The sequence below is a fragment of the Haliaeetus albicilla genome, chromosome 26 (genome assembly GCF_947461875.1).
Source record: "Haliaeetus albicilla chromosome 26, bHalAlb1.1, whole genome shotgun sequence".
NCBI classification, from domain to species: domain Eukaryota; kingdom Metazoa; phylum Chordata; class Aves; order Accipitriformes; family Accipitridae; genus Haliaeetus; species Haliaeetus albicilla.
In genome coordinates, this window is record NC_091508.1 from 607,874 (window position 1) to 634,361 (window position 26,488).

At 41.2% G+C, this 26,488-nt stretch overlaps 1 protein-coding gene across 6 annotated transcripts in view; it reads right to left on the reverse strand.

Moving 5' to 3' along the window:
* Positions 1–26,488, reverse strand: part of MAGI3 (membrane associated guanylate kinase, WW and PDZ domain containing 3) — a 74,996-nt gene that overhangs the window by 28,989 nt on the left and 19,519 nt on the right. For all 6 annotated transcript variants that reach the window (XM_069771773.1, XM_069771774.1, XM_069771772.1 and 3 more), the window contains exons 2-6: positions 7,852–7,968; positions 5,980–6,099; positions 3,562–3,771; positions 2,077–2,251; positions 1,149–1,228 (exon numbers count right to left, since the gene is read on the reverse strand). In XM_069771773.1, the coding sequence (XP_069627874.1) occupies positions 1,149–1,228; positions 2,077–2,251; positions 3,562–3,771; positions 5,980–6,099; positions 7,852–7,968 (702 nt within the window). The remainder of the gene's footprint in view (positions 1–1,148; positions 1,229–2,076; positions 2,252–3,561; positions 3,772–5,979; positions 6,100–7,851; positions 7,969–26,488) is intronic.

The following is a 26,488-nucleotide window of genomic DNA, read 5'->3' on the forward strand; positions in this document are numbered from 1 at the left end:
ATTCAGAATCTGGTAAGATGGTACCCCAGCAGCAGATCATTACTGACTGAAGGTGACAAGCAGTTAGCACAAAGGTCCAATTATTCTAGTTTTACTGTTCTAGTTATCTTGACCATGGAAATTTAAATATTATAATAATGGGTACAGTCAGGTAGCTAGACATTTTAAGGATAAAATTGCTATGTAGTCTTGTTTGAGGCTGCCCTAAGTTTGACAGTGACAGGAATTTTCCTAGCATATGACAGCATGTTACCAATTGTTAATACCAGCATCACTCCACAGGGTTTGACAAAAGACGCAGTGGGTCTATTCGTTTAAATGTTGTTCATTTGTGTATCCTGCATCTCTTTGTTTAAAGTGCTCTTTTTATCCTGTGGTGGGCTGCACGTATGTTTAATAAGCAGCAGTATGCGTCCATTGCTCCAGCTGGCTTCATTATGAATACATCGTTGTTAGGCTGTGCGATTTAGGAGGACGACAGGCTATTCTGAGTCTGCCTCAGCTTTTGTAATATGTCAGGCATTTGCCAATGACAGAACTATTTGGTACTCTTTTCTAGCTGACTAAATTGCATGACTATGTAGGAAACGGCTGCAGGAATTGTCTGTAGGCCAATCATGAACCTGTAAGTCTTGAAGCAACAGTGTGAAGAGTTGAAAGTAGTCAGGTTGTTCTCCCTACTGATGCATTCAAATATTACATCATGTCACATGCAATAGGTATCATTAGGAATAGGTATTATGCTGTATCTTCTTTATTATTCCTATATTCTAACACTTATGGACCTTTTCCTCCTGCCATATTCCACCCGCAAAACAATTTCCAGTGAGATCGTCAATAATGTATGCAGCTTTCTCCTTAGCAATGATAGTTACCAGAACAAAATATCTCATTCTCTTCTCAGGAATGCAGATAAACCCATGATTCAGTCAGATTCTACTGCTCCAGGGAAAATACACTACGGACTTCCCCAGTCTTATGTAAACTCTTATTGCCACCAGACTAGGGACACTCAGCACTATACTGCCTGTGCCAGAGCCACGTGTAGCAGGAAAAAGCTTCTACCACAGCAGTAATGGATTGTATCCAGCTGTGATAAACTCAGACATTTATCAGCACAGGTAACACATGAATTCTGAACATCTCACCTCCGTCTTCACAATCTTCAGGAGCTTTGGCCTTCTTACAGAGCCGCGGATCAAGCCACGTGGTTGTCTTGGTGTTATGACTGTGGAGCAGAACACATGCCATTAAAAGAAGAGAACTTCCTCAGACTGAAGAAAGTTTGCTTTACTTTTAAATATTTACCACCATAAGCAAACTGTAGCTTTTAGATAATACAACCTTTATTTGTGTCTCAGTCACATCATAAAATGCTAAAAAGAAAAGGCAACAATGATGCTCAGAGGTACCAGCACACTGGAGACTCTCCAGGACAGATGTGAAATGTTAGAGGTACAAACACTCTCCCCTGCCCCTGAGAGCTCATGTGGGAATAGCAGCTGTTTCTACCTGGAAGGAAAAAGTATTTTTAGCCTCTTCTTATGCTTAACTCTCAGTAAGGTTTCTGTTTCATTTTTGCCTTAGAATTCATAAATGAGGCTGTTTCACATGTGCACATGAGCTACTTTCCTACCGTGTGCTTTAATCTGTGCTATTTGTATTTTTAAGCATGCATTCCCAGCCAAGGAACACAAGCAGTGAAGAAAGAATAAACAAGCTCTTGGATTTCACAGAAATTTGACATAGTGAAGGTTTATACGATGTTATACCTCACTTAGCAATATCCACCCAGCTTTGTATTTTGTGAGATACAAAACTCATATTACAAACTGACTTTACATGTGGAACCATAAGGCTTTCCTGTCTGATGGCAATCGTACAAGTATGCAACACAGATGACTATCAGTAAGGAACATAACAGTAGGAACAGATTAAATTTCATAGAGAAATAGAAGCAGTAAGAGCAGAAGGAGAGAGGTGTAAGAGCAGCAGGCAGCTTCCTAGACTGCAGCCCATCAGCATTTCTCCCCTCCAAAGGGCATACCAACCCCTGACAGGTGTCAGTCTACTCACTCAATGAAGTAGATCATGCCAGTGTCAGTGTAGGCCATCTCCCAGTTCTTAGGCAGTGGTTCCAGAGTTTCATCCCTCGACAAGTAATTTCTGAAGTCCATGGAGCTGCTTGTCTGGTTGTAGCTGGGAACAGGTTTCATCCAGTCAGGAGAATCTGAATGTTTTTCTTTGTTTTCTGCAGTTGTTCAGGGAAAGTGTTACTATTTGTCAGATGTTTATGTTGTTTCTCACAAAGAACCACCCTCTTAATCTGGCTATGAGTGGATGTCAAACACGTCCCTGCATGTGATGTGCATTTTTCCACTTTTTTTTTTTTCAGCTGTGAACTTTGAAAAGCTGACATGAAAACACTGAACTCTGCTCTTCCCCTGCCAAACAGAATTAGCCTTGCATTATGTGTCTGACCCTACCCTGAAAAATCAACGCTGGCAGAAATCAAAGTTCACTACACTTTCTTGCCGTTCCTACATAAAGAACAGTGTTTGTAATGCCATCAAAAAAAACCCCAAATCCTACCAATATTCCCCAACGCACCAGAGTAAAATGTAGAGAAGACCCAAACTGTCAATAAAACAAACACCACTCTCCCTCAAGCCACAAGAAGAAAATGCTCCCAAAAATCCCTGCAGAAAACTTTAAATGCAAGCCTCCACCCTTCAGTCCCAAGGCTATGCTTGGTATCCTCCATCACATGACGATGTCCATGACCTTCACCTAACAACCAGCCTGGCCACCGGGCCGCTCTGTGCTGTGGTGCTGCCAGCCCTGAAGCTTGCAAGATTAGGTCAGGTCTGGTCAATATAAGTCTGTCTTAAACAGTCACACAGAGGATCATCTGCAAATGCAATGTGATGGTTTCTCTCCGCCACCAGTTCTTCCCCCTCGAGATGAGTAACCATGACAGCGAAAGAAAGAGGGCATCCTGCCAATCTTTGAAAGGTCCGACTGGACACTGGTGCAGCCTCAACGCACTCTGCTTTATTTCTCTCCATAAAGTCCCCTTCAGGCAGTTTCAGGTTGTGCAATAGATCACTTAACCAAAATCATGTGAAAATTTTACAGTACGAGCTAGTGTTGCTCCTTAAACCAATCGCTTCACTAAAATCTCCTGCATACAAATTCAGTAATCTCCTCAAAATTAAACAATAACATTTACAGGGTATGAATTATACTCTGCAAAGGATTCCATGATTTGAAGAGTGGATAAATTTTTCCTTCCTCCTCATGCAACTGGCCGATACCCAGCACTACATGTTCTCTACTGAGCAGCGCATTTTATGATGCAATTGCACATCTGGCTGAGAGAACAGCTGTTTCTTTTTAAAATATAATTTCAAAATCAAATAAAAACACCAGTCTGAATAGAAAAACGCCTTCAAACTTTACCAAAACTAAGGAAGCGGTTCAAGCAAGCATGAATGTTTTTTGTATGCTTCTTATCCATTCATACAATACTTCAAGGAATTTCTCCCCTTGTCAACCAACCTATCCCTCCGCTGCCATTAACTGCTTCCTTTTCCTCCTCTTCCTCCTCTTCAGGGAGAGAACTGTCCATCCTTTGCATTTTGCTGACAGATGTGGTTCTTTTCCTCTGTGATTCGGTATCAAAATCATTGTCAAAAAGAACTTGATCCACTGGATCAGGCTGAAAGGGGCTGGGCTCTGCTGGAGGCTTCGGAGTACCATAAAAATTACCTGACAATGAGACAGAAATCAAGATCACTAAAGCACTGATATATGCTGAAAGTATTGGCAGTGAATGTTTTATTGCCCATGTGAAGTGTTTTTGGCGAAAGACCGGAACTGTAACTTAACTTCTTAAAGAAGACATCAGCAGTATCAAAAAACATTCAACAGTCAAAACCTATTTATTCCTACATTGTCTTTTTGCCAATGATGCTATTGGACATCAGAAAACCAATAGATTTAATTCAAAATTTCTATCCTTCTACATGTTTTCAAAGAAAAAGACAGATTTGTTACTTTGCTTGGAATTCACTAACGCTCCATAAAGAGACTTGGGGAACAGTCTGAGAGAAGCAGAACAGTGAAAAATCAATTGTTCTTACTCTATATACTGATTAACTGATTAACAGAGTAATATGCAGCAGCAGAAACACACTAAAGTCAAAAAGCAAATTAATTTTGTGCAGAAACATAAAGTATCTATTTACACAAAACCAGTTACAAATAATTGCTTTTAAAGTTACAGTCCTACAATTTTCTACTGACAATACACTTGCTAAACAAAGCTGCTAGTATAGCTTCATCTAAAAATGATTTGTACTTGACAAAAATGAACAGATTTTTACTTCATTATTTAAGTCTAAAACACAAAGACTAGGAATCATCTGTTGTTTTCTGGAAAAGTATTTCAGCAATTGACCTCTCTCCTGACTGCTCATATGATTTTTATTAGGGAATTGAGCACACAGCAGGAGAACTTCCCAGAATTCCTGCTGGGGTAACTTTTGGTGGCTGGATATGGTTTTGACCATGTAAAAAAATAAATAAGAAACCCTTCTGAAAATATCAGTGAGGGTGAGGCTCAAAGTGGTGACAGCCAGATAAAGAGGTGCTAAGGGTGGGGGAGGAAGTGCTAGTTCACTCTAAATTTGCTTAGGAGATTTCCAGACAGGACGATGTTAACAGACAGTACAAGACATGTCAACAAGGAGGTACAGAGCCTTTCACAGAATTTTCTACTTTGGACTTTTTTTTTTTCCTTTTTTTTTTTTTTTTTTTTTTTTTTTTAGGCAGGGGGGAAATCAATCAAAACCACTTAAGTGCCAGTAAACCACCACCTACCAAAGAAGTCCTCTAGATGCATGCTTAAACTTGCTTTAATCAAATATATGTTAAACATCTGTAAAAATCAGGCAGGTTTATGATCTGGTAAATTCTGTTGAACATTAATGAAAGTTGCACGTGCTCAGTATTTCTGAAAATTTGTTTGTAATTTGGTTGCCTTCAAGTACAACTATATATTTGAAAAAAAATCTAGCCAGATCATATTTCAGGTTTTATAAACTTGGATACAAAAAGCAACGTGAGATGTTTGCAATTTTTTCTGTTCACAGTGTCAAGAGGTAAGTCATTCAATAGTAAAAAGCAGCAGAAGGCAGGCAATCATTACTTGAAACTCATCTGCAACCAGGCGCGCTCCACAGGAGTGCAAGACATCCCAGGGCTGAGCCAGTCAAACTGGTCTCTCCTCCCTCCCACTTTAAACAAAAGGGGGAGTTCGGTCCATCCCCCCACCCCAGAGTACAGGGATGTGAGGAAGTTATCTCTGACTGCCATCAAACCCTTTAAAACTAACCAAAGCAAAGCAAAAGCCCACCACACAATGGCACCTCCATGACTCCTCTGGATAACCAGTTCCTCACGGTTCACTACCTTCATTACAATGTTTTTCCCCATCACATTTAACAAAACCAACTTTGCTACAGATTTGGACAATCTGGTCTAGCAAAATACTTGGTTTTTTCCCTGTTGTATCAGAATTGCCCTTGCCTCTTGTCCTTTTGATGTGTGCTTCTGAGAAGAACATGGCTCTGTTCTCAAAGGTTTAAACAAAATTGACTGAATTCTCTTAAAACAAAATTGTACCAAGCATAGACAAACATTTTCAGAATGCTTCCTCAAAAATGCAATAGGGAAAATAATCAGATGGCATTAAGACTGGTTGAAAGGACAACCTGTGATTTAGTAGAGAGCTTTAAAAAAAGACCACTATTCCTCTTCAGTCTAAAAATAGACTTAATATTGCCACTCTACTAGTGTAATGACCATCAATGGGTGGGAAAAGTGGCACCTCCTGGGTACAAGGAGCTACACCCAGACCAAGATACTGGACATGAGTACTGGGTATTCCCATTCCATTAAACTTCATCAACATACCATCATATGTTCCACTTTCTAGCAAGGCTCCACTTTCTTCCAGTGCTTTAAACTGCTCAACAGGAATGAAATTATAGTCTACTCCAGGGACCTCCCCATCTCTGGGAGCCCTTGTAGTGCCTGAAAAGACAGAGAAAACACTCTTGTAAGATACTTAAGTGCTGCCTGCTGTACAATTCACTAAAAACAATATATTTTTGAATCTTTATGCAATGATGATGTCACTCCAGTAAGATAAGAGTTAGAACACTGGTGAGCAAGTGAACAATAACGTATAAAAACTAGGCCGATAAATTACGTAGGTACAACAGTTGCATTGAGGAAGGAGGAGAAAAAACGGCTGGGTGAGGAATTAGAGAGAATTCTTTCTTATGCTCAGTGAACCAAAAACGACTTCTATGGAAGCTGACAATGCCTGGGCTAGGCAGTTGCAGTCTGGGATTCTGGGGGGGCTGTTTAACAGCTGTGGTATTTTAATACAGCTATAAAGGTGCTTCATGTCTCCATTGTTTCCACTCACTAATTTGCAATGAGGTCAGCGTGACTAAGCACATTTGATTTTTGGGCCACCAAATCCATAACTGGGCACAGAAACTATTTTTTAACCTTACAACTCAGAGTGTAATTCAGCTATACTCCAAACCCTGGCTGTAGGTAAGCTTTTTCAAAGTAATCAGTAAATTGCTGTGTTAATGCAGAAGTTCTCAAAGCGTTATGTCTATAAATACGGGCCTCCCATAGTTATAATAGCTTAATTAAAGCTCTCCTGGAAAGGACTCCACTGATTCATTACTGCCCATAACCTAATAGCATTTTAAAGGCATATGTCAATTTTTTCAGGCAGCAGCATGAACAAGAGCTGCTAGTAAATAAACTGCATTTCACTATTATTATCTTTTAAGAAAGTCACAAACTTTTGGGCACAGTAGTTACAAAAATGTTACTTGACAAACTTTTAAGTTTTTAGTGCAATGAATATTTAAATACAGTCGGTGATGAGCCTTTTTAATCCGTGAACCTTTGAGACAAGGTAAAGGATGATCTTGTGATAATTAAGAAATGAAATGGCACAGAAGGGTGAGAAGCAACGACAGGGTATTTGGCAGCTGTAAGAGCATCCTGTACCTTGAACGGTGCTTTCTATAAATGTCCACTCATGTGAGCAGTAATCTTTAGGCACCTCGCTAAAGGCAAGTTAACACCTGCGTCAGTTGGACCAAAAGATGCTAGCAGATGCTCAAGAGCAGAAGCGCTGGCATAACTGATGAGACAGGTCCATCCAGATTCACTAATTAATTCTTGTTCATGCGCTGTTCCTTCCTCCTCTTCTTGTGCCACAGATTCACTCTCCCTCCTGCCACCACCTCCTTGTATGGTCTTCTCAAGATGAGCGAATAACAGTTCCCCTGTACCTTTTGCCATTGCAACCCTCCCACAACTCTCCTTCCAGCTGCGCTACTCTACCTAATGCACATGACCCTCTCAAGGTCTCAGTTTCCTCTTTCTGCAATACATTGACAAAAATCAGGACATGTTTGCACTGCTTGATCATGCTGAGGAAGATTTATTTCCCGTGGCAGCTGTGGTTACTCTAACAACAACAACTGAACAACTTCCGAAGGGTAAAACACAGATAATACTAAAACACTCCGAGCTATGAATTCTGAAGTTTTTGCTGTTTTGTCAGTCCATATTGGCTGTACCTTTTCATTGCAACTTAAGATACGAAACTATTCTAGCAAAATCATTTACAGAAGTTCCTGCTGCAAGGTAAAACTATAAACCAGATTAAGAGTGAAGGCATTCAAAGCTCTCAAATTATGTGACAGTTAGCAGGAACAGATCAAATGAGGCTGATCTTTACATACTTACAAGGGATGGTTCTCAAGTAGAGATTGTCTCTGATCACTTGCTGGAGTTTATGGTCTATCGAGCCCTTCTGGAACTGAAGGCTCAAGTAGTGGCGCAAGTCTTTGTTGATGACTTTTCCTTAAAGAACAACAAGCAAGAATAACTTGTAAAAATTAAGCAGGATCTCACAACAAGAACAGCATTTCACTGCTATAAACATTTCAAAAAAAGAAAGCAGCAGAAAGAGTTGGATTGTTCTAAATGCAATGACCTGAATGGAAAAGCCATTTTATGCTACCAAAGCCTGACTCTCTGCTGCTGTAAATTGGCACGGTGATTTTAAGCACAGCTGAGCAACAACCATCCAACCTCAGTGTCTCCCAAGCAATATTCTGGAATTGTTTGGACATCAATAAGAAGTATTAAAATACAAAATCTATTACCAAAATTAAAAGTCTCTATAGCCAGGAAACTGCTTCAAAATATAGTAAGAATACTTTCTATTCAATTTACACCTACTGGCTAGGCACCTGAACTCAGCATTTTGTCACATGGGAATCTGCATTCTTGATGTTATAAAACAGAAATATTTTCTTTTTAAAAACACTACATAATAGGAAAGAGTTTTTTTACAATTATTCCTTTGCAATACTTCTGTCAGGCATCATTAGCGAATCTGTTATATCACTAGATAACCACGGCCCCTTCAGCACACAAATAACTGATCTCTTGTATTAGTGCTTCATCCTTCTGACAGAAGGGTACAAACCAATCTTTTGTACCCTGTCATCTTCCCAGAAAGCACATTAAATAGGGTTCAGTGACCTTGATAAATTTAAGTTACATACTACAGCAGAACAGTCGGGGCTTTAGGGAAAAAGACTCAAGTCTTTGTCTTCAATACCCAACCTAGGAGATGGCCAGTAGCAGGCATATGCTGGTGTATCACAACAGCGGGAACAAAAGCTGGGACAACTGCTCCTTTTAAATTATGTCAGCAACAAGTTACAAATGTATTAACCTGCCATAGGAGTGATTCTGACAGGAGCCTCTGAAGCCTGCTAAGACCAGCTGCTGAAGAGACTACCTCAAAAGGCCCGAGAATGAAATGGGGCACAGACCCACATCAGCCTTAATACAAAGCTCACCTACACCTTAAGCTGAGATTACTGTACTTACATAACGTGTCAAATTTGGAAAAAAACCCAACAAACCAAACCCCAAAAAATCCTTCCACCACTAACAAAGGTTTCCCAACCATGTGTCACTGCTGCAAAGTCAGTTGCATATTTTGGTTTTGGCAAGTTTGCCCTTTCCCTTCCCTTTTTGCCAAGTTAAGGGCAAATACACACCTTATACTTAAGGTCTCTCAAACATTTACTCGGCTACCACCATGCACTAACAGCAAACCATGTCTCAATTTGCGCCCTTTTCCCTCTGCTGGAAAGTATTTAAAAGCAAAACCAAGATTACCTATCAGCCCTCTCTTCGTAGAGGTTTGTGCTGTCCATAAATTAACCAAAACCCAAACAAAACCACCCTAAGCCCCCAAGCAAAGAAAAGCCCACCGCACACCCACACATGCCCCCAAGAACACAGGCAGCACACCTGCTGCTTAACACCAGCCCTGAGCTTCAAATGAAGTCCATTTCTCACCGTCCTTTCACACCGTCATTTAAAAATTATGCCCAGAAACACAAAAAGCATTCTACAGCATTGAGACAACACAGCAGTACAGTCCTCACTGCTTTCCAGGAGTTATACAAACGGCATGGCAATTCCCACTAACATGGGTGGGGTGAGCAGCACCTCCCCAGCCACCGGACTCCTTCCCAAACACGAAACTCGCAGTAACTCTGCAGCTCCCCGGGGTCTGACGCTCTCTGTTGTTATGACAGCAAGCCCCCAGCTCAATTCCCTCTTTTGCCATCATGAGCTGTTCTTTATAAAACTTTGGATTTGCTTCCTGCAGCATAATGAGCAAAACATGCCGCAGAAAATGAAAACAAATGGTGTAATCTCCAGCAAGAAAAATATTTTCCATTTGTTACTACAAATCACTTTATTATTTGTAGACAAGATGGTTTCTCAACATTAAAAAATGTTTTACCACTAAAATGGTCCATCCATCTCCCTGTCAAAGCCAGATCTATAGCACTGCACTTTAACAATACAAGCATATTTCACTTAGGCAGATCAATACACACATATTTCACTCAGGCAGATGAATCTGGTTGTTAGCTATGTTCAGAGCACTGCACATTGGACAAAACTTGGCAAGAGGTGAAAATCTGTACTGGATGTAGAATTAGAGATAGAGACTTTATTCAGTGATCTTACCCTCTTCATGTTTTAAAATTTAAAAGCTCATAAACCCTTTTCAATAAGTATCAACTCAGTCCAAAAAAAAAAAAAGTAAAACCAAAGCTGCTGCTAAGGATATGCCAACACTGAGGGGTTAATCTTAACATTAAAACCTTGAAGACTGGACTATACTCTAAGACCAAGATGACTAAATTGAAGATTGAAAGGATTGCCTGGGGAAAACAGAAGAAAGTCAAACAAAATAGCAGGCAGAGAGAAAATGACAGAAAGTCACATAGAGAATGGTGCGCATTGGAAAGCAGAAAAATAAAGTAATAGTAAGGATGCTTTAGGCAACCTCCAGAGCTTGTTCTTATGCAAAAGCCAGATATTTCCTCCTTCAGGAGCTGAACATGCTCCCTTACATGTTTCACGCAGGCTTTTAGGAGAACTTCATGTATCAGGCTCTCCAAAATGACCTAATAAATGTCGAGTTGGTGTTTGTTTTGCTGCTGAGCTGTCTCTGAAGGACGACACACAAAACACAGGGACCAGTCAAGAGGAATAATGTATTTTATACCATTCGGGTTCTGCAAGATGAACAGGCACAAGCCTCTTGTTTTCAGTTTTAATTTAAATTAACCACAAAGAATGAGGATATGCACACTGCAGTTCAGTAAAGAAAACTAAGTGACTGCAGACGAAAAAAAGCCTTGAGTACCACTGCAGCAAAATACAGCGCTGTGAAGGACAGAGGCAAGTGTGAGTGACAGAGACATTGCGAAAAATGGGGGTAGTGGCTTTCATCTCTCATCACACCATAAACTGCAACAGTAAAGTTGCCTTTGCTGCTGTACCTAAGCAGGACAAAGATAGCTATTTATACATGCAACCTGTCATGGAACTGCTAAAGTATATGCATTGCAATTGCAAACAGATGAGTATCGCCATGGTACTACTAGAATTCAACACAAAGAATGCTGTTTCTAAATTAGCAATATTGGTGAAACAGCAAAGCTCAAAGTTTAAATATGCAAATAAATTTTAAGAATTCAATCTGTGAAGATTTTATGCTGCTGCCCAATAATAAGTCACAGAAAAATAATGTCACAAGTATGTCTGGCTAATGCTGCTAGTACATGGAGTCCATCTGCGACATCCTCCACAAATCACTCTGAGGACCACACGGAAATTCTCCATTTCATTTTGATGCACATTTTAGGCAGGCAGACATAGGTGGCAACTTTCTAGAGGCACGGCACATCGTATTCACTGCACTATGCGGGGAGCTATATTCCGAAGTTTCCATGCCAACAACTCCTAGAGACAGTGGCATCTATATGCTAATAAGGAGCTGCAATGCTGAGGGGCAAATGAATGAGTACACAGCGTTCTTCTTTCAAACTTTTCGAAAAATACTTTACTGTTAATTATAAAAGCAATTTTTCAAAGTTGCAGTTTATTAAGAGCATACTACTTTCCTATTAAACTATATAATTCATTACTAGGGCACACTTTCACCGTAGCCTTTAGCACAAGACATATTTTAAGGGACCAGCTGTGAAAATGGAATTGCACTCCCTCAATATAGAATCATAGAATGGTTGGGGACAGAAGGGACCGAAAAGACCACCTCGTTCCAACCCCCCTGCTGTGGGCAGGCACACCTTCCTCTGCTAGACCCGGCTGCTCAAAGCCCCATCCAACCCGGCCCTGAACACTTCAGGGATGGGGCAGTACTCGTTCTCGGAGTAAATTTTTAAAAAGCCTGTCTGCAGTCCCGGGGTGTTCCACTGGTGAACCGAAGGGTTAAAACACCCTCAAAAGCTCACAGCAGGCAGGGCGGCAGCCGAGGCCTTTGCCCAGGGCCCGGCGGGGGGTGGTGGTTGGTGTCCCCGGCGGGGACCGAGGCTGAGGCAAGGCTGGGGGCTCGGGGCGGGGAACGGGCCCCGCTCCCCCGGGCCGGCCGGTCTCCGGGCCGGCGCGGCCCCTGAGCGGTCGGGCAGGGCAGCGGCGCGGAGCCGGTGCCGCGGCAATCTGCCGCCACCTCCCGGCGCCGCCGTGCCGCGGGCCCGGCCCGCCCCGCCGCCAGCAGAGCCGGGGAGAGGCAGCGGGGGCGGGCCGGGCCGCGCCGGAGCGGGCCGGGCCGCGATGCAGATGGGCCTGAGGAGTTTGAACCGCGCTCCCAAATTCCTGTCACCCGACGCCCCGCTCCCCGGACGCCCTCGGCCCTACTGCACACAGGGCTGCTGAAGCGTGAAGGAAGGGAAAAAGCACAGATGAGGTGCTGCTACACAGTTTTGTTTTCTCGATGGAAACAAAGCAGAGGAGAAACGTAAACAGAATTTCATCACGTAAGTTCAGAGTTTCACAAGTGTAAACAGAACTCCATACCCTCCAAGGTTACGCTCGGCTGGGTGATGAGTTACATAAGCAGCAATTGCAAAAGGCAACCCAGAATATGAAAATGCCACATGAAACACACATTAAGGGCTAATAAAACAGCTAAATGGCTTTGCTCAAAAGTGGCTAACTAAAACAGGAATTATCGGGGTTGATCAAGTGGAAAACAGTTACTGTTTAATTAAAACTAGGCTATCAATACATAAGTAAGATTAAGCGATCTGTGACGTGACTAAGCAAAAGCTGTTTAAAGAAATGTTCAGCCACACAAAGCAGATACATTGCATTAAGAAACCAAAGTTGTAATTAGTGTGCAACACATTAACTTTATGATGTTCCTCAGCAACTACTCATATATGATAATTTAACAGAAGTTACAGATCCAAACGCATGCATTCACTGAACACAAATTCTTTCTAAAAGGATGCAAGAGAATCACCATTTTCACAGAAAAGATAGAAGAGCCTAGCAAGTGACACAGCCTTCAGTACTTGCACTGTGATGCTGCCCACCTAACAAATACACCTACATTCCCAGTATAAGAAACATGTGGGAGGTTCGAATTATTTCAATTAAATTAGAAAGAGACAGCAACATTTTGAGAATGTCTGACGCAGTCAGCAGGTGTGGTTTTCCTCAGCTTGTGGGGCAGAAACATCAATGGATTACTATGCAAAAGTCTGCTTTTCTTTCACGGAAGAAAAGGGGCCAGCGGCCCTGGGGCCGCCGAGGATGGCTGAGACTGACAGCACTGCTCGGCAGCTCATGTTCCCGTGCTACAGCCCACCGAGGGCTCCATGGACATGCTCCCACTCAACACTTGCCCGTCCCTCTTCCAGGTAACACACGCAAGAACCTACGTGCCAGCAATCCATCCGCCTGGGAACAGAGATCCTGGTCTCGTTATCCACCGATCTCCACTCCAGGTAACTTCTGCTCATTCACTAGGTAACTGCTGCTTCTTCAAAGAGCAATCAAGCTCACTGTCAGGTGAAGCATTACTTTCTAAGAGATAAGGAGTAAGAAAATCACTGTGTTCAGGCCACAGGGCTCAATAAGCACCTACATGCCATCTGGTGATTACCAGCTGCTTTGGAGTTAAGTCACTGCAAGGATGTTCAAAAGACCAAAAGCAGATAATCATCTCAGGAATGTGACATGTATGCTTCTGTCGTTTGCCTTTTAATTAGACTCAAACAGCAGTAGGTCCACACTGCTCCCCTCCCAAAGTCTAAATTAATCACGTCTTTTGATTGCCAGATCCGACATCAGAAAAGGCCAACCAGAAAAGGCCAACCGTTGACTAATTCAGCAGAGATTCTCCAAAGGGCCATAGTGGGCAGGTCTCTGGCTCAGATATTGTAAGGGCATCTTGATTTGCTGTATCACTGGTAGGTAGCGACATTTGTCCAAAAACGGCAATCTGTCACAAGACATAGATTTTTCCCCTGACAATGAACAGAACAGACAAGGTAAAGAATGGAACTTGATTTCCCAGAACAAACCACGGGAGAAGAGCCAAATACCTTAGAAACTTATTTTTTGATGCGAAACGCGTATGATGTATTTTACAAAGACAAAATACCCCCTTCCCCTTTAGATTATTAAAGGGCATAAAAAAAGAACAAAAATATATTTTAATCTGTTCTGGCCATACCAACAGACTTCTCGCCTTCTCCCTCAACCCAGGATCATTTGTAGAGATTTGTGTTGACAGCAGACCAACAAACATCAAGAACCAAACTCTTCTGAAATTACCGACACTGTTAGCAGCAGAAGGAGAATCAGGAAAAGTTGCTTCATGAGAGAAGGGAAAGTCCTGAGGATGAGAAGGTGATGAGCACAGATAAAACTGAACTGAACTATTTGGGAATACAGATAGGTATCAAAGGAGGTATTATGATTCAGAATAATGCTGTAAGGAGAAAATATTTTTAATATGTATTTTTTGTATTCCTCAGTAAGAAGTCTTAGAAAAGCTTTCAAATATTCATTAACAGACTCTCACTAAAGCTTGCTGGGCTGTGTGAATTTCCCTCTACTAAATGTCTTCAGTCAATTTATTCTCTGCAGACAGGGACAGCAAAGATATTTTTATTAAGCCATGCTGCACTCAGCAAGCTACACGAGTGTTCCCCCAAAAAATCTTAGATAACATGAAACTCTGCAGACTAGAGCCACTGGCACAGGGTTAGCATCAGCTGTGACATGACTGTGGGAACAGCAGAGACAGCCCAGGTTTAGGTGATGAATGTACACAGATGAGCAAGAGGCTCAGGAACAAGTGGAGCGAACATGGAAAGGAGAGAGGGGCAGAGACACAGCCTTGCATGGCATCTATGTGGGGAAAATCCAAATCGGTCTCATTGTGCAGTTCTGGAAGTTATTTCAGCATCTGGAGAAAACATGTTATAACAAAGGGAAAAAAAGGTATTTGAGAAATTATCAAAACCTTCAGGCAAAGGACAATGAGAGAAGTCCTTTACACTGTTCTTCCTTTGTGATGAGCTTTCGTATACAGCCCTGCCAAGCACATCCCAGCCTTCTGAAAGCTTGAAGAGACTGCTATCCATTTGCTTTATTTTACCATCCTTTTTAATTGCATCACATAAAGGTATTTAGGAAACACTAGCCATATGAAAATCATTACCCTCCTGCATGCCAATGTCCTACGGAGATATACTCAGGGGACATTCAGACTCAGGTTAGGTTTCTGCTGGTGAACCTGACCTTCTCTGCATACTCTCAAGCTGTCCTGCTCACCGTTTTCCTGTGCAATGCATCCAAGAACTGGACATTTAATAAATATTGAAGAACTAAGTAAATAGCTACATTTATGAGACTGATTTTACAAATCCCTACCAAATACTCCAGGGCATAGAGTAATGACACAAGACTAACTGGCACAGGTGGGAAGTCCCAGAACATCAGCATAGAATGAAGGAAGCAGGACTGGAGGAGACCTCACCAACAAGTAGCAGGACCTGCCCAAGCAGCAGAGGAAGGAATTTAATTCCTCCAAGTAACAACTAACCTGTAAACTTTTAACTACAATAGCAAATCTTGTTTCTTTGTACTGAAGAGAAATCATGGTGTAGAGCATTTGCCAATTACCATGCTGTAAAATAAAGGTTGTTAAGTGGCTAAATGTTGCTAGTGTCAATCTTCTTTAAAGAAAATTGAATTAAGGATCTTTTATGTAGCTGAACTATGGCTGTGTCATTAAAGATATTCTGCAAATTCAGAAAACGTAAAGGGTTTGTCAGATTCATCTAATTACATTAACATGATAGACATAGAACAATTCGTAGAAGAATTTACATAGGGTCTACTGTACAGAAAAAATCTCAAGGCACTTCATAGCCACAATAATCCATTAAGCCAGACTCGTTTACTAGCTGAAAGCTGAAAGATATTAGAAAGGTTTACTTTGAAAGGCTTGTTTAATTGCAGTTTGTTATATGCTGTCCAGTAACTTCTTGGTAATATTTCTTATTTACAGAAATTATGGTAGAGATAAGCCTTACAGTTTTAGTAAATCATATACACCATAGCATTCAAAATACTGGAAGTGTGTTTTACAGTACTTCTGAAATAAATGAAAAACTGTTTATCCAGATTTAAGAAACAAGGTTGCCACAAGCCTCATTACCGTATGTACATCCCACTTCACTTTGGGGATCTTCCTATTTTTCTTAATAACAAAATACACTTAGAAAACACCAATAACTCCAAGTTTTGACTTTTTAAGCCTACAGATTTAGGACATTGCTCATTACTAAAAATTATCAAAGAGGCAATCAACACAAGCCTTTACAAGATAATGCCTTAAGATCTTCAGTCAAGGTGGTGACTGATTCAGGGAGATAAAGTTTCTCAGTCCTCATTCTTGAGCATCACAGCATACTGTGTTGTACTGTTTCCTTGAAATCTTACAGGGTTGGAAACGTTCTACCAATAAACAAGCCCATTGTTGGTAAACCTATGCAAAAATAATTTGGCTTTGTGTTTGCTTATGAACTTCATCATCAAAGCCTTTCAAGTTTTGAAGATAACTAAAATATGCTTTGGAAGGCATATCCCCAAACAATCTTTAAGAAATAAAAAAAGCATTGGCAAATAATGCATTGTTTATTCTGAAAAAACACTTGGAGCTGAGGAGGACAGGAGATGAAATGTAAACAGTGGGAGCCTGTATGCAATCCTCCAGGTTTTTATTTTTGGCAGTATAGAAACAGCAGTCTCAACTGTAACAGAAGCCTCTAGATTGTGAATATCCATGGCTGAGTTCCTCATCTACCATGAAAAAAAAAAAAATCTATTGTTTAAGTGCAGAAGGAAGAAGAAAGAAAATATTGGCAGAACACAGGTGGCATTTAGATGGAGTCTTTCAGAGCCATTTGGTTGGTACATAAAAAAACCCACTTGTTACCCAACTAATAATTGCTGCCGTTTGCAAATAGATGCATTGTAGTAGGCTGAATCTTGGAAGCGAAGAGTAAAGATCCAGCACTGTGAAATCAAGAGGTTTTTAAGAGAGGAAAGAATCACCTTCTACCACCTACCCTGAGCTCATGCCCCCCAGCTCCAGAGCACAGAACTTCTGTGGGCAGGGTGGGTGGACACTCCCCTGCACCCATGGAGGACAGCTCCCATCTAACCACAAAGGACAACAAACACAGCTTTACTCCACCTAAAAGCAAAAGCATTTACCTCACATGCCAGAACACATACCAAACAAGGAGAGCATCAGTAAAGCTCAAGTGCAAAGCCCTGGGCTGCCAGGGCTGGAGAAGCAGAAACGCAGAGCTCCCAGCAGATGAGCTGCCCCTTCCCTCTGATGTGCTCCTCGGGCACTGCCCCATCTCCACAAGGGTGCCTGCGGCCAGCTAACACACAGCAGGACAGTGACACGCACTGCTTTGGAATTGCAGAAAAAGTTGTAAATTAAGACCAGCTGCATTTGGAAACCCATATGTAGGACAGTGACAGATAAAGGCTCTACTGGACTCAAAAACAAGCAGCATTTTGCAGCAATACTATTTCAGTTACAAGAATCTCCATTAGAGCCGAACACAATTTTGTGAACAGGTATGTAGCTTTTCATGAAAATAAAGTATATACATTTAGTGGGGTTCACACGAAACAAAACATACATGTAAAAAACCAAAAATATTAGTACACAGAGATAATGAGAAATGTTGGCAATTACTGGTGGACCACACAGTTCATTGGTTTTCACCAAATGCTACTTTTTCTTTTCTGCATCTCATTACACCTATAGACATTCTCAGCCTAGGCATGATTTCTGTGGAACGACAGCAGACATCATTTTAAGTTGGTTTTGTGCAATGCATAGGTAGCAAAAAAGTTTGCATAGCCTAATACACTTTCTGCCTATAACCTTAAGGATTTTTAAAATTAAAATCTTTGAGTAAGTTCAAATTTCCAGATGCCAGCTTCAAGCATACTAGTATCAGAAATGATTACAGTAATATACTGCACATGCAAAAATCCATTAACCATGGGAGTACAGTCAGGAGAATTACCAATGGGTAGGGTTTTCTCTGATAACGCCAAGTATTTTAATGTACCATTATTAAACAGGAGAACAGCAAGGCACAAAGAACTGTACAGCTGTTTCTGATATAAGATCAGACACTGAAGGAGATATGAGTAGAACTCAAGTGATTTAAAATAATGAATGGCTTTCAAATAAAATGCAAACATAACCATTTCCTTCAACTTAACAGTAGGGAAGAAAAATGCAAAAGAACTTTCCACAAGAGAACAGTTTGACCTTTTATATTATATATGGAGAGTTTCCTCTCCTCTCTTTGATTTAGTATTTTCTTGAGAAGTGAAAAAAAGCACTGAACAGGTCAACAGTCTTTTGCCTATTTATAAAGACTTGCTATATTTTCAAAAGAGATTTTAATCTTCTACTTTTCTCAAGATCCTTCCCCATACTTCACTGGGAGGCAGCATGTATCCTACTTAATTCACGGGAAAGATGAAGCATTTTACAACTTGCTGAAACAACCAAGACTCACTGCAGAGAATTTGGTTTTAATTACCATGGGTTAGTAACTAAAAGAGACATACTCTGCTCTCAGCTCAGACAGCATTTTGTATTTTCATACTATTACAATGGCTGGGGGGGGAAGAGTCAGTGAAGAGTGTCTGTGCAGGAAGTCACCCTTGAGACATCACTGTTGATACACCAGATGAAGCTGTCCTTCTTGCAGGTCAGCAGGGAAAGGCATCCTTTCATCTGGCTGCAGCTGCTCTTTCTCCTCACCTCCACGGCCGCTCTGCTTGTCCCTGTCCTCCTCATTTTGTAGCAGTCCCCACAATACTCCATCCACTAAAATGGCACAATTTCTATCTCAGATAAGATGTGTTGGCACTGATGATAAAGAACAAGAATCCAGATAGACTGCACCCCGTAAGCCTCTACCACTGCCAGGTTTAAGACAAAGAGAAGGATTTACAGGGATATCTGGAAAGCTCACTGAGCACAGCCTGGGAGCTTGAAACACAAAACAAAACGTAGATTTGCAAGATTGAACTATGCCTCTCAAAGTAAGAGAGAAACATAAAGCATGAGAGGCAACAGGTTTCTGACATCGTGACAGTAGGTGAATACAAACACACTGAGCAGGACAGAATATGATCTAATCGAACCACCATGCAGGTGATGGCGCCTGTACAGCAACACACACATGGGCTCAAACGTGTTAAAAGAGTGTGAGAGTGTGTTACAACAATCTAAAAGGGTCAGAACAACAATTAGAATTTGTAATATGCAAACATGTTAAAAAATAAAAATACTGGGTTGTTTTAATAATAGCACTTTATTAAGGCTTCCTAATTAGGCACTCAACCCCTTGCTGAGTTTTAATCACTGTGCAACTCACTACACCTACAGAGGCTGCATGGCATGAGTAGTATCTGTCACTGCAACACTCATACTGTAAAGTCAAATACAGACATTGGAGCCATGAAATCAGAGTCCTCTGTAGTTGTCATAGGTTATAACAATACATAAATCATTTAGTCTCCTCTTAATTGAGCAGACATAGAAGTAGAAGACTCCAAAACAAAGAGAAGTAACCTGAACAAGAAGTGATTTTCCTTCGGGTAACTATGGCTTGTTTTTCCCAATTTATAAACAATTTTCCATTCATTCCCTTAAATTTACAATGTGAGGTTTTAGTTATTCACACCAGAGAAAACAATTTACTGAGACAGCAAACAAACCAATTTGGTCTAGAAAGCACAATTAACATACACAACTGAACAAAATGTTGCTTGAGTCCCAAACCTGTTCTAATATTAATGCTTCCCTTCCATAATCTGCAGCTAATGTGCAAATATCAAGCATAACATTTAGTAAGTAACGTTTCAATATCCCACCCCAACAAGGGATTCCACACAAGAGTACTTTTGCAGGTTAACCTATTGCAGTGTTTGGCAAAAGTTGTCTGCCCTCGTGTTTGTCCTAACATAGCATCACATTTCAGACACCGATGTATGTATAACATACCATATCTTATTGCTTAAGCAGCGTGCAGTTCTACAGAATGACACATTTCAGTCACATCCCCAAAGAAAAATGTCCTTGCAGCTGCTCTGTATTACACAAGCGATTTAATCTGCTTGGGACTTGGCACTGTTTTCCCAGCATAAGGGTACATGTTCACATGCCAAGACCTTTTTTTTTGTTGTTGTTTTGGAGTGTTTTGATTAGAATAGAACTTATGCAAATGATAGACAGGTTTATTTTTAGCCTGCTTTCCATAGGAAGCGAAACATGCAATTACACTCTGCATAATTTCTAGGCCCACTAACCTGTTTCGGTCTGGAGTTTAGCAGAGTAGGAGCCTGACAAAGATACTATATTCACAAAGATGCTGTACGTCTGTTCCCCTGGAACAGAACAAACCTCCTGGATGGCCAACCAACACAGGCAACAAAAAACATTCACAGCAAAGGCATCCTGCAACTGTGTCCATGAGCAGCAGCACAAGGTCCATTGTAGCTGGACCCATAAACCAAGTTCACACAACAGCAAACTGGGCTCTCAAATACCCGACCCATCGCAAACGTCTCTGCTTCGCATTGTTTTCAAGTACAACAGTTCACTCCCACACACTGGCCCAGGCGGAAACATCAGTGATGGGCTTTTTCTGCACACAGTTCTGTTGGGCTCCTCAACCCCCACTTACTACAGGACCCCCCAGGCTCCAGCCAGGGCAGGGACCCCACTGAGCACCGGACACACAGGTAAAGGAGCAATTCCTGCTCCGAGGAACAGAATCATTATGCAGTTTTTATGAAGGAATTAGGGTTTCTCAAACCAGCTTTTCAAGGAGCTTGAGAAATCCCAACACTCCCAGAGCCTGGCTGCAGCACTCCCAACAGATAGCTTGTGCTTCACCAGAGAGAGGCAGTTTAGCAGTAAATTCAAGCGGCAGATCACACAGCTGTGCCTCACCATGCTCCCAAGGACTCCCAGGAAAACACCAACATCTACGTGCTAGGTCAGCACTCCTCTGATCAAATTAACAGACGTGCCATGTCACAGCAGTATTGATTAGAGACATCTCAAAGTTTAATTGGAAAACAACACACAGCCCCCCAGCAGTCTGCACAATATGGACAGTCAGCAAAATCCCTGTAACTCCAGATGTGCACTGGCCATGACTAATGTTAATGCCTGACTCATACAGAGTTCACATGGCAATTCTGCATCGAGAGATGCTTTATTCAGTCTGCTGCAACGGCCAAGGATCGGGGGCACACCAGCATGCACCGCAGTGCTCCAGTAAGAAACAGCGAAGTCCCTGCAGACAGCCCAGGGCACTGCCCACGGGAACACATGCCACGCAGCAAGTGCGAAGGCTGCACAGTGTTTCTTCTCACAGATACACTCTTTGCACAAGCGTGGCTGGAAGGAAACAGGTTTATGTTCCTGACATTTTTCAGTGCATTTCTCAGCAAAAACAAGCTTGTTACAGAAAAGTATCAACGCTGACATTTTAAAGTGCTTGTACAAACAGCACTGCAACTTTTAGCTTGCCTAAGTCACACAATTTTCATAAAAATAAAATAAGAAAAAGACTTTCTCTCAAAACACAACCTACAAAACAGCATTTAGTATCAATTGTGGTTAACTTATACCCTTAAGGAATCTTGCAAGACTTAAAATTTTCCTCAGAATGCCTCCGAGAACATCTGAACATCTGAACATACTGAACATCCACTGTACAGTTTGACAGTAAGTGTGCCCAACTCACAGTGTTACTACACTGTAAGTTAAACATAAGAAAAAAAAATAATTCAAGACCTACCAACATTGTTCAAAACACTATAAAAAAACTTTTCAATTCAGAAAATAAGGTAATTCTCTCTTTCACCTGTATGAAGATGTCAGTCACGTGTCTTTTCCATCGTTTATTTGGCACTATATCTACAGATGAAAAGTACAAAAAAAGCCAGGAGACTCATCCCAGCTACCTACAAGACAGGGCTCAGCTACCAGCAAATCACATCCTCAGACACAAGCAAGCTCCTACCTTGTCCATAGAGAATGAGCACACATTTATCTATCACAGCCATTAATCTCACCGGTTTCACTCAGTGAACTACAATTCTGCTATCACCTAATTTTGCAGGGACGCTTGTGTTTACAAATCTTAACAGCATGCCGTTGTTGAAATAATCACGTAAGGAAAGAACATTTCCCTACGTGTTAAGTTAATCATCATGTAGTATTAAAAGTGAAAGGAATTTTTGTTTTCCCTTGCACAGCATATCCTATTATTTCATCACTATTCATTTAATAAGATTTATTTTCAGTTATGGCCCCCAGGATTTTCAATTAAATATGAAATAGTGCTTTCTCTGAGGGTAGCAAATGTGAAGAGCCAGATGCCAGCAAAGAGGAACTGCTCAGCATTTGGGATTCAACTGCTTCCTAGCAAAATACAAGCAAGAACTGAAATTGCCCAGGCAGTCCTAGAGCATCCCATCACAACTCTTCACAGCAGAAACTCAGCCCCACAGCAAGGCGGATCAGAGCAGGTAATGTGGCACAACTGCATTGAAGGTGCCGATCCACAAGCTCCAAAGCAAGTCATGGGAGTGGTGTAAGTCGTCACCACTGAAAGCTACAGAAGGGCTGTCAGAAGCAATGGTGTGCTCACCTCCACAGTTTGGCATATTAATTTAAATTTATAACAAACTCAGGCAGCTGAGGCTGACGTACTCCTTGTTACTTACATTCCAGGAGGAGCAAGGTAAGACAGGTACTTGGGGTCAGAAACTGCTGCGAGCAGTGCGACAAGCACCCGCCTGCACGAGCTCGCTCCTGAGCATCTAGGGACCCAACAGCTTTTGCCTGCTGTTCAGCACTAAGTTTGAGTAAGTTTTTAAACGTTCAGCTAGTTGTTGCCCATGTCTGCCAACGCGGGTGCCAACCAACTGAATGCACCTGACATGCTGCAGAGAGTAGCACGGTGTGGGGGGCACGAAGAGGGTGGGACGCACCTCATCCAAAAAGGTTGCCAACACGGAGACAGGCTCCTCAACCTTCCTGCTCCTTGAGAGCAGGTCTGCGCGACAAACGTGCAGTGACCGAGGGCAGATTGGCTTTAACGACCTATCATCAAGATAAAAGAGTGTATTATCAACCTAACTTGAAACACAATTATGAAACCACCCATTTGGAGCAGCGATTCAGCCAACATAATATTTTAGCAGATGACCCTGCTCTGAAGTATAAGCTTCATTAGGCTTTAACTGATTACATCTCTTGTCCTAACCGATTGTTCACAATTTATTTTTATGGTCATGCAGGCAGAGAAATTGCAGCATAAAGTAGGAGCCACTATGTTGATGCAAAACAATGCAGTAGCTTTAAATTTACAGGAGGATATAGATACCAAAGCCTTCCAATTTACTGAAAAAAATTTGCTTCATTATTGTTCCCATTCTAAAACGTTCCATAAATAAAAGTGTTTGGACCCTGGAGGACTCAGAAAAAAGCACTGGTGAACTAAAAGTCATTTAGTAAATCAAACAGTTGAACAATTCCTATCTTGCAGATTAAGCACACACAAGATCACAACAATAGACACAACTCCATTCTAAGAACAAAGCTCAACTATTAGATTCCTACAAAAATCGCCTGGTTTTATTTTTTACCAAAAAGTACAATTTTTATAACCTAATTCGAAATTACTTTCTCTCTAGGGCAACACTAGTAGCAGCAAAAAAATTATAAAGAGATTCAGTCGCACTGTGTACATTTGAGTCCACATTGCAATACTTGCTTTTTTCCCATAAAAAGTATCTACTGAACTGAGAATTATTTGAATATTTACTGTACTGGTTTAGTTTAATAGCAAGTGGCAAAGAAAGAGGAAAAGACACACAGACATGCAGGTTAGTCAAGAGCCATGCTGAGGCTCAGCCATCACCCAGAACCTCCTGGTCCCAGGGCTCTGGCCAGCGCCACAACATGGTTCACGGCAAGAGGCAACACTGGCACCAGGGAGGAACCGCATCCCGGTATAAGGACTCTTCCTCTCCACCAGCTACACATCCCCACAGGCACCGAGCTGCTGCTGGATGAGCAACACCAACACACAATATGATGTAGATGAGGAAATGCAATACTGTGAACAGGTTAAGGAAATGAAGCAGACTGCAGTTCAAAGGGTATACGTGGAACAAGACCTGCAACGGGTCAGAAGCAAAGCCCACGGTCTAACCATGTCAGTCATCACAAAGTTGCTAACCTGGAAAAATATTATTACAGGAATAGCTACCTTCCTACAGCTGTGCCTTTTACCTTAGCACTGCCTGGGAACAAGGGACACACAGCTCAGCTTTTTACATAATAGCTACTTTGAAGAACCTTAGACAATTAGTATAATTATATTTTGTTGTTTTCCATATGCTGTATACCATGTACATGTTTCTGACCTCTGACAAGAAACCATATTTTACAGGGAACGATTGGGGTTTTCATAATATAATTAATTTAAATTAGTTTACTTCCTTGGGCAGAAACTTACTGTCTGCATAAATGCCAGTGTTCTGGATCAGAGTTCACCAAAGAATTTACTGCCAGGATTATAGAAAAAAATATTTTTTGCTTGAAACATAATACAGACTCAATTATTTGGCAACCTAGTATATTCTTGAAGTACAAAAAGCAACCCGGAAGCACAGTATTTGTAAGCAGTAGTAAAAATTAACAGGACAGATATATATTGAAGTTTTTAAGTTTTATTATTTGCATATGCTCTAACATCATGAAGTTACTTAAGAAAGTTTAAAGCCTACTTACATTTTTAAAGTCCTTAATGATACTGTAAATTATCTTAGCCCATGTCCCGTGCAGACATATATACACAATACATTCAGAGTAGCAATACAGAAGAGACATAGTACTCAATACTTTCAGTCCTAATACTGAATGAAAAACCCCACTATCCCAGAGTATTTTAAGACAGGTGGTTGTCAAAGCCTCCGAATGCATAATCACATCTCTAGGCTGCTAAAACCTGAACCCAGCCATCCGGCAATCAGACAAACAGTAAGGGGAAAACATAACTCCTCAATCTGACTGTAGAACAACACTGGCACCATCAGTAGAAATGCTGGGAGGCAGGAAAGGCTGCTAAACCCACTATGGAAACCATGTCTTGGTAGAGGTTTATGCCTTATGCAGATTATATACACATGACAAAACCAAACAAAATTATAACAATTAAAAGCCTTACGCTTCTTGCTACATTATCAGACAAATGTTTCCAATGTCTTGCAGAAAATATAATGTTTTTATTCTTTATGTCAGTTCCTGCACTATCCTAACATTATCCAGCATGTGTAAACAAGGACTGAACCAATTCAACCATGGAAGAAGCTTTTTTCAGAAACGACAGCCAGTGAACAGACCAAAACAAAACGAAACCCAACTAACCGACCCCCTGTCAACAACTCTTCCCTTTCAGGAATTCCTCACATCCCTATGCACCAAGTCTGGTTCAATTTAAATCTGCACCCAGGGGAACTTCCCACAGGACTGTGCACAGCACTGCAGCCATGTCCAGTTCACAAAGCCACCCTGTGAACACATGGATCAATTCCAGCACTTATCATGAAAATCCATGCACCTTCCCATCATCTGTCTGCATGAAAACATGTCTAAACCCAGCCATATCGCCACAGCAGCTACTATGGAATCTAAATGTTAATTCTGTATTTTGTAAATACATCTTTGATCTAATAAATCCCCTTATACCCATGTGTTAAACAACAGTATTCACAACTTACAAGCTTTTTCCAAACCTACTCTTCAAACTGTTATACCTGTGACAAGTCACTGGTCAGAAAAACACGGTTGTGCTGTATTGTTGGACAGCAGGGGCAAGAAGGGCACTGAAGGGGGTAAAAAGGGAAGGATGACAGTATTCGCAGCCTAGCACATACTCATTTACTTCTCTAATGTGAGGGGAAAAAAAAAGGCATTGCTGAAGAGAATTATTCCAGAGGGCAGACTGTTTTAACTGCAGCCGCAGCTCTAAATTATATAGCCAGAAGGTCATAACGATCTTTATCTTCCTCCTTTGCACGCACTCACCCATAGACAGAACAATGGCAACTCCATTCCAGTAACAGAGATAACCTTAAACTTTAAAAGTTAACTTTAAATGGCTGCCTGTTTTTTTGTCAGTTCCTGTGCTTTGCTGTTGTTGGCTAAGCAGGTAAAAACTCCACGGCACCAATAATTATTTTCCTTTATTGACAGTTTAAGTTCAGAAATCCACTGTGTAGCTCTCACATCATTTAAATTACAACGCACCCCATGCTTAGAAAACAGAAATGTTATATTTTTACCAATAAAGGGTTAAGGACTTCTAAGTCAGTTCAACTG